This window comes from Hyla sarda, chromosome 6 (genome assembly GCF_029499605.1).
Source record: "Hyla sarda isolate aHylSar1 chromosome 6, aHylSar1.hap1, whole genome shotgun sequence".
Classification (NCBI taxonomy): Eukaryota; Metazoa; Chordata; class Amphibia; order Anura; family Hylidae; genus Hyla; species Hyla sarda.
The window spans coordinates 167889019-167907344 of record NC_079194.1 but is presented as its reverse complement, the minus strand read 5'-3'; the positions used below and the strand labels follow the sequence as shown (position 1 = coordinate 167907344).

Genomic DNA, 18326 nt, shown 5'->3' with positions numbered 1-18326 from the left:
CACATAGGTCACAGAGCATGCTTATAAACATGCCCCATATCTGTGTCCATGATGGAACCCTGTGTGGGACTGTTGTCTTAATTCCGCTCCCACTGGATTTCTGACCGTTGCTGCCCGCTCCTGCAGGGTGTGTGTTCCATTCCCACCTGCTCCTGCATCATATGTGCAGTACCGCCCGCTTCTGCAAACATTTTGTCACAGCTTTTAGAAATGGCTCACCCCTTGCCATTTCATTACCCCCTTGTGCCATTTCACTACCCCCTTGTGCCATTTCATCACCCCCTGTGGTGTTTTAGAGGTTTGTGGGACTTTGCAGTATGGCTCTTGCCCGCTCAAGACTATAAAAACTGCCCCCTCCTGCAAGTTTTATATCCGGTTCTATGGGATCCCAATCCCATTACAGTCCTCTTGTCGATGGGGCATGCAGTAAATGCACTAAATGCTGTTAAAAATGGCTCATGTAAGATGTCTGCCACTGTAATAATGTATTACAATTAAAATAAGAAAATTTACAATAAGAAAATTAAAACCAGCTTAGAAAAAAAAATTTCAGTTCCTGATGATAATCAGTAAAACAATCTTGGCAACACACTCTTTTTAGTGTTTTTCTCTCTACAATACTATATTTTTTTGTCTTTCCTTTTTGTACTTCTTTAAGCTGATGGTCTTGTTCTTTTCTCCTCCTTTCCCTTCCCGTCATAATTAGGAGGAAATTAAAACCTTCAAAACAAGACTTAAAGAAGTAATAGAAGAGAATGATAAATTGCACCAACTTTTGATACGTGACAATCCTTCATCTAATAAGGACTGGTAACGTAGTATTAATTTATATAACATATACACACAGTACCTGTCCAAGTAGAGTTGTTTTACATTATGATTAAGGGGTTTTCCACATAAGTGTCATAATTTAAGAAAAGAAAACTAATATGGGCAGTACATAGCCACATAGTACATGTATTGTTCAATACTCAACATTGTCTGATGTTATCTCCGTATTTTCCTTTCAATTGAGTTTCCTAACTGTTTCATTTCCACATATTCCTTAGGGAAAAACTGCAAGCTCAATATAAACTTCTTATGGAGGAGAACAGAGTTTTGACAGAACAGTTAGAAGTTCAAGAAGGAAAAAATGGAGAGACCCACTCCAAACATATCCAGGAAGGTGAAATTACCTGTGTTATTTTTTGTGTTTTCAGTGTTGTGGCTCTTGGATTCCCTGCATATGGCACTAATGCTTGGCACTATGGCTCAGATTTATCAAAAACTGGATTGATTCGTCAATAACAACCAGAGCTTTTACATCGAGCTCTGGTAATTTGAAAGCTGTGATGGGTTGTTATGACCAAACCACTCTAGTTTTTGTCTTTGACAGATTGATAAACTTGGGCCTATATGTGTCTCAGGCAGTTCGCACCAGACTAAGGGTGCATTCACACCACATTTTTGCAATACAGTTTGCGTTTTCAATTTGAAAACCGTATGGAACTCTATTGAAAACCGTATGCATTGACTCTCCATTGAAAACCGTATGCCAAACGATGCATCCGGTTGCATCCGTTTTGCGTCTAGTACAGTTTTGTCCATTTGTTTTTTTTCCCTGTACCCAAATCTGTAGCCTACCACGGTTTTGGGTCTGGGTGAAAAACCGTATTGAAACCATATACCTTTTTTTTTTTTTTTTTTTTTTTTTTTTTTTTACATGGGAGTCAATGGGAACTGTACAGAACTGTATGTGCGTACGATTCCATCCGGTTTTCACCATACAGTTTTTGACTTTGCAGTTTTTTTTTCTTGGAATTTCAATCAAGCAAGTGAAACTTTATGCATAATGGAGTGAAAAGTTAAAAACATATACTTTTTTTCTTAAAAAAAAAAACAGATGCAACCGGACATTATTTTTCATACCATGTACGGTTTTTAACCGTGTACTTTTAAGATTTGTACACACGTTTTGATTCAGTTAAGTCAGCTTTTGAGGAATCCGTTTTTCATCAAAAACATAATACAAGAACTGTAATGCAAAAATGTGGTGTGAATGCACATTGATTGCAGGTTTAAAGTTATTATGTTTCAGCTAAAACAGTATTAATATCCTTAGGCTGAGTTTATAGATACCAGGTAAGCTTAGCAGCGTATTGTATTTGCAATTGTATGTATTTTACTGTGAATAGCCACAGTTTGCATACACATCCAACTTTTAATTGTGAAACACATTATTAACCAGCGATTCAGAGTTTTGCCGCATGTTAACTACGGTACGGTGTGCTTACTCTGTCTATAAACCAGCATAAAACACATTATTATTATGATTATTATTATTTTATTAACATACAGTGGCCCTCCAGTTTAATTTAAAAAAAATATATAAATTAATAATAATAATGAACACAAACATATTCGCTTAGCCCAGCCTGCTGCTACAGTCTGTCCTGGTGCTTCTCTTCCCTTGATAAAGCAGTCTTTTGATGATGGCTGTAGCATGAACGTGTGAATGTTTGTGAACGTGTTATTTTGGTGGGTAAAGGCACGAGGCAGGGGAGCACCAGCACTGGACTGGACAAGGTGAGTGTATTTTGAAATTTTTTGTATTTAGCAGGCCCTAGTTGGGTGGTATTTACATGTACTCTGAAATATTTTGGCCAAGTCTATGTGGGGTATTTGCAGCTTTGTAACAGAAAACGAAAAATAGCTGGAAAAAAAACAACATACAAAAGTACATCAACAAAAACAACACTGCATGTCAAAGGGTGCATATTTAAGTTTATTTCCTTTTTAAAAATTTTTTTTCACTTTTCCTATATATAATTATATTTTAAAAAAAACTTATATACAATATTGAAAATTAAAACTGAAGTAATCACACAACTCCAACTGTTTGGCTTCAGCTTAAAATCTCCTGTATGATTGCACTCTGGTTTGACTGCATTGGTTATCTAAGACTAAACTTAATTTGGTAAAAAGGGTGACGAAGTATGTAAAAATATAAGCTGGTTTATTGTATCTTTAAAGTGTACTTGTCATCAACAAAAACTTTTTATATAACGTAGATAATACCATTATATGTATATTCGTAATATAATAATTAAAAAATATGTATATTTTTGTCCCTGTAGCTATTGCCTGTGTGTCTCTCTAAGGAGTCCAAATACAGGAAGTGAGGGTTGACAAGCAATGCTCTGTACACTGAGGACAAACAGAACTCTGTGCACTGAGAACAAGCAGGGCTCTGCGCACGGAGGACAAGCAGGGCTCTGCGCACGGAGGACAAGCAGGGCTCTGCGCACGGAGGACAAGCAGGGCTCTGCGCACGGAGGACAAGCAGGGCTCTGCGCACGGAGGACAAGCAGGGCTCTGCGCACGGAGGACAAGCAGGGCTCTGCGCACGGAGGACAAGCAGGGCTCTGCGCACGGAGGACAAGCAGGGCTCTGCGCACGGAGGACAAGCAGGGCTCTGCGCACTGAGGACAAGCAGGGCTCTGCGCACTGAGGACAAGCAGGGCTCTGCGCACTGAGGCTCTGTGACTTGCTACGTGTTCACACATCAGAATGATTGACAAGTTGGAGCCTGCACAGATCCCTGCTTGTCCTACCCTCACTTCCTGTATTTGGACTTCTCATAGAGACACACAGGCAATAGCTGCAGGGACAGTATTTTTTAACCAATCTACATTGCAAATATAAATATGGTATTATCTACATTAAATGAAATGTTTTTGTTGGCAACAGGTTCACTTTAAGACCTAATCTAATTTATTTAGCTGCACAAGAGAGACTTCAAGGATTGTGAAATTGATTATGTAACAGATTATTACACAGCTTGCATGTTGATGCTTGGAGCTTGTTTTTACAGTCCCATCCATCTTCAGCTCATGCTTGTAACTTGTAGCCGCCTGAGGAAAGTAAAAATTTTAATAGACATTTGCATTGCAGGCCCAGGTTATTGATTACAAATTTATTGCAGACATTATGCTGTAAAGTGACCTTGTCATGTATAACAGTGTTAGCCATAGATTAACATAAATATTCTCCTTGCTCACAGTCTCCCAATTAACAAAGCAGCTAATGGTTTTGGAATCTATAAAGCGGAGTCAAGAGGAAGAATTGTTAGAATTTCAGAAGCAGCAGGAAGTTTTCCGCTCTAAGTACAATGATCTGAAAGCTAACATGGATGGCAGAGTCGCTGCTGAGGAACATGTTGCCATGGTGAATGAATTAAAAAGGTACAGCTCCGCACCCTGTGTAATGAGTATTAACATCTCAATCAACATTCATTCATTTATGCACAGAGTAGTTCCAACAGTGCTAAGGAGAACAAAGGTTGGACATGATGCCTATGTATGTCTGCCTGAAATGATGTCTTGTTTAAAACATTCCTACCTAATCATTCATTTGTGCTTGATGCTTTCAATTCATTTGACCAAAGAAGAATAAAAGATAGAAAAAAAGATGAAAGGGAAGGAAAGGCTGAAAAGAAAATGGGGGAAAAAATGAATGGGATAGATAGAAAGATGGGAATGAATGAAGGGAAATTAAAGTAAAAGGAGGTAATGATTTAAAAGAATGTGAGCAATAAAGAGGAAATAAAGGAGATAGTTGCTTCTACCACTCATGTAGTCACTTAAATGGGCACTGTTGTTTCAAACAACTTCGTCCAATGTGAATTCTAACAAATCACCTAATAAACCAAAAATGACTCCTTACGCCACACAAAATAGCTCTAACATCGTCCACTTCATTTCTCACTTCTCAGCTGTCCACTGCCTCTTGTCATGGGAAATACGTTTCTAGTAAGAGCTTGATAAGGATAAACTACAGGAGGTGGAGTTACCGTGTAGCATGTGCTATGAATAGGAGAGATAGGGAGAAAGGCTGGGTTGTGTACCTGCCATCTGTGAGCCAGTCTGCCTGCTGAAGGATTCCCTCTTATCTCTGACCACTGATAAAGTTTTAGGCAGATGCCCTTTGTGTAAATAGCAGTGTACTTACCATGGCCACCATCAGGACAGTTTGGGCAGTACTGCCGTCAGGGGCCCAGGCCTGGTGGACTATGTAACTATATCCACAGCTGGCTCTACATCCCACAGCAGGGTCTGTTTTTGTTAAAATCACAGGGCCACCTTTCCCCCTGCACGGTCTGTCTGCAGGGTACACCTTGACTTTGCCACATACAGGAGGCATGAGTCCACAGCAGGGACCTTCTCCTCTCTCACCCCCCAGCCTCCTTAATAATGTCCCCTGCCTTTTCCTCCTGCTGTATGTATATCTCTGCAAACAGCTTGGCAGAAGGGCTGCAGGCTGCACAGTGTCTGGGCTGAGAGCAGGAAAGTGGAGCTGAAGACTTCATGCAAGATGCACCCCTGGAGCTTTACAATCTATCCTAGAAAATAAAAGTGTGCTTCTGTGTATATTTGTGCATCTATGTAATGTGTGTGTGTATGCGTTAGTACTGTGGATGCAATGTGCAGGCATTTCTATCTGTGTAAGGTGCACTCATGTGCACCGTGTGTTGGGTGTATATGATGTCTGTATGTAATGTACACAGTGTGTTGTGTGTGTATATGATTTGTGTATGTAATGTGCACATCTTGGTGGATTATAATTTGCAAATCTGAGCAGCCACCCAGGGCTCCTAGATTCTCTCTCTCTCTCTCTCTCTCTCTCTCTCTCTCTCTCTCTCTCTGTCTCTGTCTCTGTCTCTGTCTCTCTGTCTCTCTGTCTCTCTCTCATTTTTCAGGGTTCTATTCAAACCTGTTCGTCATCCCCAAGAAAGGGGGTTCCGTCCGCTGATCCTGGATCTGAAGCTCCTCAACCGCCACCTACTCCTGCGCCGTTTCCGTATGGAGTCACTCCATTCTGTGGTAGCATCCATTGATCAAGGGGAGTTTCTTTCCCCGGTGGATATCCGAGACGCTATATCAGCGCTATCTCCGCTTCGCCGTTCTGGAGCTATTTTCAGTTTGTGGCCCTTCCTTTTGGCCTGGCATGACCCCAAGGGTCTTCACCAAGGTTCTGACGGCGGTCAGCGCCATCCTGCGAGCCCAGGGTGTGTCCGTGAGAGTCTACCTTCACCCAGTTTCATTGTCAACCTCTTCAACTTTCTCTTCTGTCCCTGTGGGACAAGTCTCTGCTATCCCTCGATCACAGGATTATTCTTTCCCCCCAAGACTCTCCAGTTCCTCCTGTGGTGGCTCCGGTCTCCTTTTTCTCCGACAGGGGTGATCTTCCTGCCCCTCCACTGGCATTTCATCATGACCGATGCCAGTCTCAGTGTTTGGGGGGGAGTTTTCAGGGATCGAACGGTCCAGGGCTGTTGGTCCTCCCAGGAAGCTCTTGTCCCCATCAACATCCTGGAACTTCGGGCAATTTATCTTTGCCTTCTCCATTGGGAGCACCTTCTCCAGGACCGTGTCCAGTCAGACAACTCCACGGCTGTGGCATATGTCAATCGCAGCCCTGCAGCGATGGTCAAGGTCTCCAGGATCTTGCTCTGGGTGGAAACCAGAGTTCCCTCCACCTCGGCGATTCACATCCCAGGGGTGGAAAATTGGGAGGCGAGCTTCCTCAGTCGCTTTTCTGCTGACCCCGGCAAGTGGTCTCTTTATCCAGAGGTGTTTGCGGAGATCTGCAACCTCTGGGGCACTCTGGATGTGGACATCTTTGCGTCTCTCCACAACCAGAAAGTTCCTCACTTTGTTGTGAATTCCCAAGATCCCCGGGCCCTTGCCGTAGACGCCTTAGTGATCCCCTGGTCGCACATCGTCCTCCCCTATCTCTTCCTTCCTCTTGCTCTCCTTCCCAGGGTTCTGAGGAAACTCAAAGCGGAGGGCGTCCCCACCATTCTCGTTGCTCTGGACTGGCCCAGGCGCGCTTGGTATGCCAACGTTGTTCGCCTATTGGCCAACGTACCATTGCGCCTCCCAATTCGTCCCGACCTGCTCTCTCAGGGTCCCCTTTGCCACCCCAATTTACGGTCTCTTCATTTGACGGCGTTGTGGTTGAGGGCCAGGGGGTTCGGGTTCTCTCACCAGGTGATCCACACAATGATCAGGGCACACAAGCCTTCCTCTGCGAAGATTTATCACCGTACTTGGCGGTTCTTCTTTTGATGGTGTGAGTCTTAATCCTTCTCCCTAGTCGTTTTCTCCTTTCCACGTCATCTTTCCTTTTTGCAGTCTGGGCTGGAACAACACTTGGCTCTCAGTTCCCTTAAGGGTCAGAAGTCGGCTCTCTCCATTCTTTCAGCGCCCCTTGGCGTCAGACCCTCACATACGCACTTTTCTGCAGGGTGTAGCTCATGTGGCTCCACTGTTCAGATCCCCTACTCCTCCATGGGATCTGAATCTTGTTCTCAGTGCTTTGCAGGGTACTCCCTTCGAACCTCTCGGGGACATTTCTCTTTGTGTCCTTCCTGGAAGTTGGCCTTCCTCATTGCGGTCACTTCCATTAGGAGAGTTTCGGAGCTGGCGGCTGTCTCCTGCTTTTCCCCCTACCTGGTTGTCACGATTCGGCAGGCTGGATGTGTATCCTCTGTGTCAGCGAGGGATTGGCGTGGACCGGGTCGGTGGACCGGTTCTAAGTTGCTACTGGTTTTCACCAGAGCCCGCCGCAAAGCGGGATGGTCTTGCTGCGGCGGTAGCAACCAGGTCGTATCCACCGGCATCGGCTCAACCTCGCTGACTGCTGAGAAGGCGTGGGACAGAAGGAATAGACAGAGGCAAGGTCAGACGTAGCAGAAGGTCGGGGCAGGCGGCAAGGTTCGTAGTCAATGTGGATAGCAGAAGATCTGGAACACAGGCTTTGGACAACACTAAACGCTTTCACTGGCACAAGGCAACAAGATCCAGCAAGGAAGTGCAGGGGAAGTGAGGTAATATACACAGGGAGCAGGTGGAAGCTAATTAGGCTGATTGGGCCAGGCACCATCATTGGTGCACTGGCCCTTTAAATCTTAGAGAGCTGGCACGCGCGCGCCCTCAGGTGCGGAGCCGCGTGCGCTAGGACGTGACAACCGGGACAGGTGAGTGACTTGGGATGCGATTCGCGAGCGGGCGCGTCCCGCTATGCGAATCGCATCCCCGCCGGCAGTGTCAGTGCAGTGCTCCCGGTCAGCGGGTCTGACCGGGGTGCTGCAGAGAGAGGAACGCCGCGAGCTCTCCGGGGAGGAGCAGGGACCCGGAGCGCTCGGCGTAACACTGGTCTTGCACCAGGACAAATGTTTTCCGTACGGTCCCATCCTTTTTGCCTAAGGGTCTCCGCCTTTCACCTAAATGAGGATATCATCCTCCCATCCTTTTTGCCCAGCTCCATCCCATCCCAGGGAACGGTTGCTTCATGGTCTTGACATGGTACTGGCCGTTCGGATTTACCTTTCGGTCATTTCATCTTTTCGTCAGTGTGAATTTCTTTGTGCCTATAGAGGGTCATTGTAAGGGATTTCCTGTTTCGAAGGCGACTTTTTCGTTGTGGATCCCTTCTGCCATCTCGGAAGCTTACCGCTGCAAAGGGAAGACTCCGCCTTTCCGTGTCTCGGCTCATTCCACTCGTTCGTCGGGGCCTCCTGGGCTCTCCGCAAAATGGCTTCGGCTTTGCAAGTCTGTAAGGCAGCAACCTTCTGCACACTTACCAGGTGCACAATTTTGCGTCCGCTGATGCTGGTTTGGGTTGCAAGGTGATGCAGGTGGCTGTGGCCCAGCCTTCCACCTGAGTTTCTTGGGTTCTCTCGCACTGCGGGCACTGCTTTGGTATGTCGTACGGTCTCTCTCCCCCCCCCCCCCCCCCCCCCGAAGGAGCTGAACGAGAAAAGTAAATTTTTATGCTTACTGTAAAATCTTTCTCGAAGGATCCATTGGGGGACACAGCACCCACCCATTTGTTCTGGTGTCCTTGGTTCAGTTACCTGTCCAAGGGTTGGTTCGGTAAATTTTTGTCTGTGGTTTCCCCGGACAGTTGCTGTTATTTCTTTCCCTGTCGGTCCTCTCCTACTGCTTTGGGACTAAACTGATAGCTCAAAGTCTGTAGGCAGGGTATATCCTGCTGGGAGGGGCCGACTTTCTTTTTGTTGCCTAGTGTCAGCCTTCTAGTGGCAGCAGTATAATACACACACACACACACACACACACACAATCTCTGTGTCCCCAAATGGATCCTCCGAGAAAGAGATTTTACGGTAAGCATTAAAATCAAAAGTATTGAAAAAGCAGGACTACTTTTAAAGGGAAACTGGCATGCTGTTCACCCACACTAAATCCTATGTATTGAGTTATAATGCGGTTGAACAGAATTAAAATGAGTGGTCACTTACTTTTTAAATAAAATGTGACCATAAAGCAGCAATTTAGGACTTTTTTTTGACATTTTTTAAACGCTCACTGGTCACCGTACGGGATAAATAAGAATATATTTTAATAGTTCAGACTTTTACATACGCGACGGTACCAAATATGTTGATACATTTTTTAGTAAAAAATTTTTTTTACACTTTTTGGTGGTAAAATGGGAAAAGGGACATTTAACATTTTTATTGGAGGAGGGAATTTTTCATTTTATTTTTTAACAGTTTTTATGTCCCCATAGGGGACTATTTATAGCAATCATTTGATTGCTAATACTGTTCAGTGCTATGGGCTACCTTCTGCTTTGGTCTGCTCGATGTCAGATCAGAGCAGAAGAAGCCAGGAAGGTGGCGGAGGCAGGTGAGGGGACCTCGGTCTGCCATGTTAACTGATCTTTTTTAAATCGAAATTTTTTATTAAACATTTTGTATTTTACAAACAAACACCAAAGCAAAACAAAACCACAACCCCTCCTCACCCACAGAGAACCGCAACCCCCCCCCCCCCCCCGTTCATACATTGCTTAGATACAATATAACCAGTGCACACGAAACAAAGACAAAATCGGCGAAAGGTGTGGGTGATGATGTCCACAAGGGGTTGCAGAAGAAATATAAGTGCCACCGCCGTAGAACACACAACAGTACTAAACAAACACGGAATTACAAGACACACAAGACAGAAGCAACACAGGGAAAACGGTAGAAAAGAAAGACAGACAGACTGACTATCTCACTCCCTCCAACAAAACCTCCATAGGGGTTCTCTGTAAGTATATTGAGTGTCAATCCAGGGTCCCCATATAAGCTCAAACTTATGCATGACCTTTCGTTTAAGATAGACTCCCTTTTCCAACCGAATAATATGGTTGTTTCGTTATGAGTTCTGACACGGTAGGCGGAAAGGCTCTCAACCAATGTTGTGCAATCAACTGGTGGGCTTTATATAAAATCCCAATATATAAAGGCTATCCTCATCCAAACCCTCTACCCCAAGATACATGACATAGCAGATAAAGTAAATGGACACCCGAACACCTTACCAAGCAACTGTCCCACATCAGCCCAAAACTGTGTAAGAGAAGCGCAGTCCCACATCATATGAAGCAAATGAGCACCAGGTCTAGAGCATCTGGGACAACAGGAGTCCTCGCGCACCCCAATCCCATGTAGAAATACTGGGGTGCGGTACACCCGGTGCAACAGTAGAATTTGGGACACCCGGTTAGCCTCCGACACAGCGAGACGCGGGGTCATAGTTAAAATTTGTGTCCATTGTTCATCCGACAGGGGACCCACATCTGACTCCCATTTCTCCCAGACAAGTAAGGGATAGGCTTCGTGGTAAGAAAATAATAATTCCTTATACAATACTGAGATAACTCCTTTAGTAGAGACCCGGGTGAACAAGTCATTTACCACTGATGAGGGACCGACAGTCAGGTCACTCGCCCGTGACTGCACATCAAGTGCATGCCGCAACTGCAGGTAACGAAAGAAAAAAGAATGGGGTAAAGAAAAGTCTTCCTGCAGCTGAGCAAATGACTTCAGCGTCGGCCCATCATACAGCTGTGAGAGGTACAGTATTCCAAAGGATAACCACAGAGCAATATCAGGCATGGAAGTCAATTCAGGTAGACTCGGTATCTTTGAATAGGCATTGTCAGATATAAAAACTTTTGATATGTTGTAAAGCATGCAAAAACAATAGGTTTTGCAATTGCTTTCATTAGAACATTTTCAGTATTCCATACTGAAAAAGCCAGTCAAAGAACTGCCCCCTCTGCCTCCTGGAATGCATTCAGTGCTTCTGTGAACACTGCTTCTTCCTGGACTCCGGGACGTTTTGGAGGGGGTAGGGGCTGTACACACTGCAGAGACTCATGTGAAGAGAAGGGGAGGGGGAGGGGCAGGAAGCCTGCTGCCATCCCTCATACAGCAGACATCAATGAGAGAGGCAGAAACATGCATTGCAGATGAAAAAGTAAGTGTCCAAGCGTGTGTGTGTGTGTGTGTAGATATATATATATATGTGTGTGTGTGTATCAGTGGGGGACATGTATCAAAGATTTTACCCGTTTTGTGTGTATTTTTTTGCGCAAAATTTTGCGCAAGCCCTTTTTTTGCGCATATTTTTGCGCACGTTTTGGTAGAGCATCTCCTCCAGATGTGGCCTATTCGGGGTACCTTGGAGTGACATCTATAGTACGCATGGATTTATTAACTGCGTACTTTTCCTTTACACCAAAAATTTTGCCGCAAGAGCTGTTTTTTTTTTGCGCAAATATAAGCCATCTTGGACTTAATGTAGCAAGATGCTCTAAATCATCGATTCTATTTGCCAAAGAGTGGATTGAGGACATTACTACATTTACCCGCAATTTATGAAGCTCATTGCGCTTGGTTGGTAAATTAAGCCCTTCTGCGCATAATTTAGAATTTGGGAAAAGGGGTAAACTGATTCTACCATACACCAATAAAGATACATGTCCCCCAGTGTGTCTATCTAATGTGTATGTGTAAGAATATATTAACCTAGTGTGTGTGTGTGTGTGTGTGTGTGTGTGTGTGTGTAATAAAGGGGGACTACAATCATATCCGCATGCTGTTTCAAAACTAAAACTCCCAGCATGCCTGCACAGCCAAATTATGTGTGGGCATGCTGGGAGCTGTAGTTTTGCAACAGCTGGAGGCACCCTGGTTGGGAAGCACTGGACTGAGGAGAGGGAGGGGGAGGAGGGGGAGTGGTTCACAGTGAGTACCCGCCCCCCTGCTTCTGGTAGATAAAATTAAGCTATTTCAAAAATAAAGCTAATTCTGAGAGAAATGTAGGTCACAGACACATACAAAGTACATGTACATGATCAGGATGAGATACTGCGCAACATATAACAGTTTTGTTTTTTTGAGTGATCTGACGGGTACGCTTTAAGGATCTAGCAACAGTATTAGATTTAGAGAGGCATAGTGAGTAGGATTAGCCGTAACAGACACCCCTAGATACTTAAACCTAGAAACTATGGGAAGCTCAACCCTAGTAATTACATGTATCGGGGGAGAGGGTCTAGGGGAAGTAACGTGGACTTATCCCAATTAATAGCCAGGCCGGAGTAGCAACCAAATGATTCAATAAGACTAATTAGTGGAGGTAACGATTACGGAGCATCGCTCAAAAATAGGAGCATGTCATCCGCATAAAGAGCAATACGCTTTTCCAGAGTCCCATAGCAAAACCCACAGATCTCAGGAGAGGCCCTAACCAGTGCCGCTAGTGGCTCTTTTGCAATGGCAAATAAAAAGGTGATAGTGGGCAAAGCTAATGAGTACCTTGCCCCAACTGAAAGGAGTGGGATAACATTCCATTAGCTCTAATCCTGGCACGTGGGGCAGCATATAATAAGCAAACCCAATAAAAAAATACTGGGCCAAATCCCATGTGGCGCATAACACTCCACAAGAAGTCCCATTCAACGCTGTCAAAAGCTTTGGCAACTAGAGGGAAAGTACAACCCTGTGAGTGGCATTTTCAGGTCGCAGCTGCAGATTTAAGTAAAGTCTCATATTATCAGCAGTGGATTTTTTTGGCATAAATCCCATCTGATCCCCGTGGATTAGAGTAGTAATCACCCTTAAAGGGTACCTCTAATCAAATAAACGTTTGATATATTTTAGATTAATGAATGTTGAATAACTTTCCAATAGCATGTTAATGAAAAATATGCTTCTTTCTATTGTACTTTCCCCGATCAGTCCTGTCAGCAAGCATTTCTGACTCATGCTGGAGTCCTAAACACTCAGAGCTGCCAGCCTGCTTTGTTCACAGCCAAACAGGCTGTGAACAAAGCAGGCTGGCAGCTCTGAGTGTTCTCCTTTGTGAACAAAGTAGACTGGCAGCTCGTAGTGTTTAGGACTCCAGCATGAGTCTGAAATGCTTGCTGCCAGAACTGGTAGAGAGACCCCTAGTGGTCATTTCTTCAAAGTGGAAAATTAAATAGAAAGAAGCATATTTTTTAATAACATGCAATTATAAAGTTATTCTGCATACATTAATCTATAATATATCAAAAGTTTTTTTGATGAGAGTTACCCTTTAATAATCTATTTGCCAAAACCTTCGCCAATAGTTTGACGTCTGAACACAATAAGGAGATTGGCCTGTAGGAACCTGCAAATAGCGGGTCTTTACCTGGTTTCAATAACAACACAATGATAGCCTCCATCGTAGATCCCGGGAGCCCCTCCCCCTCTGCCGCCACACATCCAGCAATTTAGGCAACAACACCTCTCTGTAGCGTTTAAGATACTCATTAGGCAGGTCATCCACACCCGGAGATTTCTCAGAGGGCATCGCTCCCAATGCCACCTCTAATTCTTCAAGCGTAATAGGCTCGTCTAACATGTCTCTCTGGGTCTGTGATAGGGCCGGGAGCATAATACCGGCTACAAACCGGTCGAGATCAGTGGTGCTTTATGTCAATTTAGAGGAATACGTCTCTTCTTAGAAGGAGACTAGAGTAGCTAGAATAGCCTGATCATCCTGAAGCAGCACCCTGGCACCATCACAGAGACAAGGAATACATGCTGACCCTGATTGAGCGTTGACGGTGCGAGCCGGCTAAGGACCCGTAATCTCACCACTCTCAAAATAGCGTTGCTGCTGAAAGAAACGCTTATTGTCTGCCATTTGTTGCAAATGTGCATCCAACAAGGCCTGCGTAGATTTCCAGGTCTCCCTATTCCGGTCAGAAGGGTCCCCAAGGAACCTACTCTCCTCTAGGAGTACCTGCTGCTGTCGAGAGGTTTGAATAGCCCTATTTTTCGATTTACAAGTAGAAATATCTCTAATAAAGACACCTCGGACATATGCTTTTAAAAAGTCCCAAACCGTACACATGGAAGCTTTCTCCACATTAACCTCGAGGAAGGCAACAATATCTGATTGAACAGTATTTCCTACCGTTGGGAACCTGAAGCCAAAAAGGATTCAAGCGCCACAGGGAGCCACGCATTCTGGGATGCGGGTATAAAACGTAGAAGGATTGGAGAGTGATCAGCAAGGGTACGGGGAAGGTAATCCACCGACCCAACTAAGGGAAGAAGCATGTCATCACCCAATGCAAAATCAATGCGTGAGAGCTTTCCATGAGAACTAGAGTAGCAAGAAAACTGTAGGCCAGTAGGATGCCTCCGTCTCCACAAATCAATCCAAACCATCTCCTCTAGAAATCTAGCTAAACCTGTAGCCCCAGTGGTCCCAACCCGTCCCCCAGCAGGGAATCTATCTATGTTCGGGTCAAGCACATTATTGAGGTCCCCCACCACCAGGAATGGCGCATCAGGCAAAGAGGAGAGAAAGGATACCACTCCATGTAAAGCGCCACCCGAGTATGGGGGAGGGACATACAAGGCAACAAGAACACATAAAATACGATTAAACATGCCATATAGGCACACGAATCTGCCCTCGGGGTTGACCAATTTAGACATACATGTAAATAAAATACTGTTATGAAGAAGCACACTAACACCCCAAGCATGTGAGGAGAAGGTGGCATGAAAAGTGTGGCCGAACCGCGGCTTATTCAATAGATGTGTAGTATCAGCAGTCAGGTGAGTCTCAGAGAGGCATAGTATGGCGGGCTGGTACGGCTTAAGAGCTGGAACAACAGCTAGTCGCTTAGTAGGGTCATTAGGACCCCGCACGTTCCACGCCACTACAGTCAAGTGATCAGCCATAATGCCACCAGGAAAATATAAATGACAACTTGGAGAAAGAGATACCTAAGACAGGGAACAGAGAAGAAACAGTACCAGGCAGTGCAGCAGGAGAACTAGATGGAGGCCAGGAAAGGACAGAAAGGCACGGACCAGGAGCAGCAATATCAAACAAATATCATGGTAACACATAGCAAAAATGCTAAGAAATACAAGGTAAAAAGAACAGAGACCAACATGAACGGACAAATAGACAGTCCGGACAAGTCCAGAAACCATAGAGCAGGTCACAAAAGTTCTGAAGGGAAGACACTGAACCACAAAAAACACACCAGACAAACTACAAACCAAATAATCGCAACTCGCGACATTGGAGGCAAATATACAGCCCAGTTAGAGTGAGCAGGTAGCATATGGAATACAGAAGGCACAATACTAGCATTCCTCGCTCAGGGCTGAGCCTAGAAAAACATAGACAAATTTAAGGGAACATTCGGCAACAATAGGAGGCACCTAGAGCTTAAAAATGGGATATGGCAATAAGAAACTATGAAAATGGTAATATCAGGAAATAACATAGGAGTGTACGAGGACATTCACACAGTTCCGCACCGAAGTATGGTCCATGTGCACTCTTTTAGAAATCCGGACACACCCCCCTCATCCAGGAAGTCTAGGGAAAAGACAAAAGGAGACGTCAAGGTGCAGCTTGTCTGATCTGAGTCTCATGACCATCCAGCCACTCCGCGGCCGCCATGGGAGTATCGAACATATGGGCAGTTCCAAGAGCAACCACACGGAGGCGTGCAGGATATAGCATAGAATACATCACATTGAGTGCACTCAGACGACGTTTGATGTCGGTAAATTTAGCGTGTCTCTTTTGAACTTCAGCCGAAAAGTCAGGGAAAATGGAGACACTGTATCCATCAATGGAAAGAGAGTCCAGATCCCGGGCTTTGTGCAGGATAATGTCACAATCTTTGTAATGAAGTATCCGGATGAGGACAGCCCTTGGCGGAGCCCCAGGGGGCGAGTAGGCATTCTATGAGCGCGCTCCACAGCAAATAGAGGGGTCAAAGTCTCCCGGCCAAAAGTGTGAAGGAGACAATTTTCAAAAAATTCCCCAGGGTTGCTTTTTCCAGAACTCCTACCAGGCGGACGTTGTTCCATCTGAGACTGTTCTCTATATCGTCCGACTTGGCCGCCAGAGCAGTTAGATGGTTAATCACGAGGTGCATGTAGATGGTTAATCACGCGGTGCATGTCCCTCTTAAGTGGGGGGACCTGATCTTCGATATCACCCACTCTTTCCTCCAGCGCACTGACTCCTTCAGACACCTTTTGCATATCATGTCTGATAAGGTTAATGTCCTCACGCAGGCTACCAAGCAGCAATTTGACATCTGCATTTCCCTTGGATATGGCTAGGAACACATCCTTCAGAATGGGGCCAGGTGGGGAAGAGGAGGAGGCAGGGACAGGCATATGCATATAATCCATTGCAGCAGACGAGGGGTTAAGGAGCATGGGAGAGGATGCAGCAGGAGTGTGGGGTTCCAGCTGAGAAGCAGCAGCCTCAGGAGAGAGAAGGGGGGGATGGTAGAGGAGTCCGTCCCCCCGGGAGAGCAGACTGCACAGTACTGATAGGGTTAACTGTAGCACTTAGTGTAGCGACAGCCAGCCCAGACCACGCACCCACTGTGGACACTGGAGCCATTTGTGTAAGTTCACTGGCAGCAGGCCAGTCAGTCTCCTCACCCTCCACGGCGCTCCAGGGGCTTCCCGGCCCCATCTCCCTGTCAGCAGCAGGCCTGTCAGTTACGCGCATGAAGCTCTGTAAGTGCTCCGTGATGAGAGCCAGTGAAGATGGCGCTGGCCCGTCCCGCACCTCCAAGCCACCACCGTCCAGCGGCCCCGGGACCTTCTTATTCCTCTTACACCCGGTCATAATGCGCACAGCAAGGTCAGGTACCGTCCAGGCAGCAGCGGGTGGGTTATCAGGGGTGATGACAGCCAAATGCCCAGGATAATATACAGGATAGTGGTGTAGCCCTGTGCCCATGCGACCGCTCACATAGCGCGCCAAGCCACACCCCATGTTTGCTGATCTGATCCCTGTGGCCGTGCCGTGGGCGATCAAATCACCACAAAATGTAGCCGCGCTGCCGCAGATGCCGTAATCTGTATTGATCACGGCATCTGAGGGGTTAATATCAGACATCCGGACGATCACGGATGTCGGCCATTACTGGCAGGTCCCTGGCTGCTGTCAGCAGCCGGGACCTGCCGCACATGACCCGATCATCGCTCCGATACTCGCGGTCATCTCATGACACTCGCGAAGTACCACCGCACCAGGACGTACATTTATGTGCTTGTCGTTAAGGGGTTAATTGGTCCTGTAATGGCAAGGTAATTGCTATAGTACTTCTCTGCGCACTGGAGGCAGGGACCCGGCTTGCTGTGCTTCTCTGCCTCCTTAATATGCCTCATTCTGCTGCCCCTGTAGTGAATATGGTAATTTCTTTACTAACACGTCACTAGAAAGCAAGAGCCTACGTACGTGTGAGCACTCTGCTCTCGTAACAGAGCACAGGTGCCACAGACTCGCTACATTTTCCTTGTGCACTGTAGTAATAGGGGAATAAACAGCCAGAACTTTGCCACTACAGGACCAATTAAAGTAAGTGACCCCTTGTTTTTATGCTGTTCACCTGCACTATAAGTACTTTATTTCTATAAGACATTGGGGGAGATTTATCAGAACCTGTGTAAAAAATGAGTGGTTCAGTTGCCAAATTGCTTATTTTTTAAAAAGACCTCTGAGACATGAAATGGCACTCTGGTTGTTGGCTACAAAATGTTTAGGTATTGTATTCAGAGGAAGCACTGTACGGCAAGGTTATATTTAGAGGGCGCAGTGTGTGGTGGTATTATATAAAGAGAGTGCAGTGTGTGGTAGTATTATATTCAGGGGGTACAGTGTGTGGTAGTATTATATTCAGGGGGTACAGTGTGTGGTAGTATTATATTCAGAGGGTACAGTGTGTGGTAGTGTTATATTCAGTGGGTACAGTGTGTGGTAGTGTTATATTCAGAGGGTACAGTTTGTGGTAATGTTATATTCAGAGGGTACAGTGTGTGGCAGTATTTTATTCAGAAAATTCAGTGTGTGGCAGTATTATATTCAGAGGGTACAGTGTGTTGCAGTGTTATATTAATTACTGTTTTCATATAGAGGATCAGAATGCGCTGACATAATATAGTGAGGAGC

The 18326-nt window shown here is 45.5% G+C and overlaps 1 protein-coding gene across 5 annotated transcripts in view; it reads left to right on the top strand.

Moving 5' to 3' along the window:
• Window positions 1–18326, top strand: part of CEP89 (centrosomal protein 89) — a 256966-nt gene that overhangs the window by 99917 nt on the left and 138723 nt on the right. For all 5 annotated transcript variants that reach the window (XR_008845109.1, XM_056525755.1, XM_056525754.1 and 2 more), the window contains 3 exons: window positions 707–810; window positions 1050–1165; window positions 4043–4223. Coding sequence is in view for 4 of the 5 variants with exons in the window: in XM_056525755.1 (XP_056381730.1) it covers window positions 707–810; window positions 1050–1165; window positions 4043–4223 (401 nt within the window). In the remaining variant the exon portion in view is untranslated. The remainder of the gene's footprint in view (window positions 1–706; window positions 811–1049; window positions 1166–4042; window positions 4224–18326) is intronic.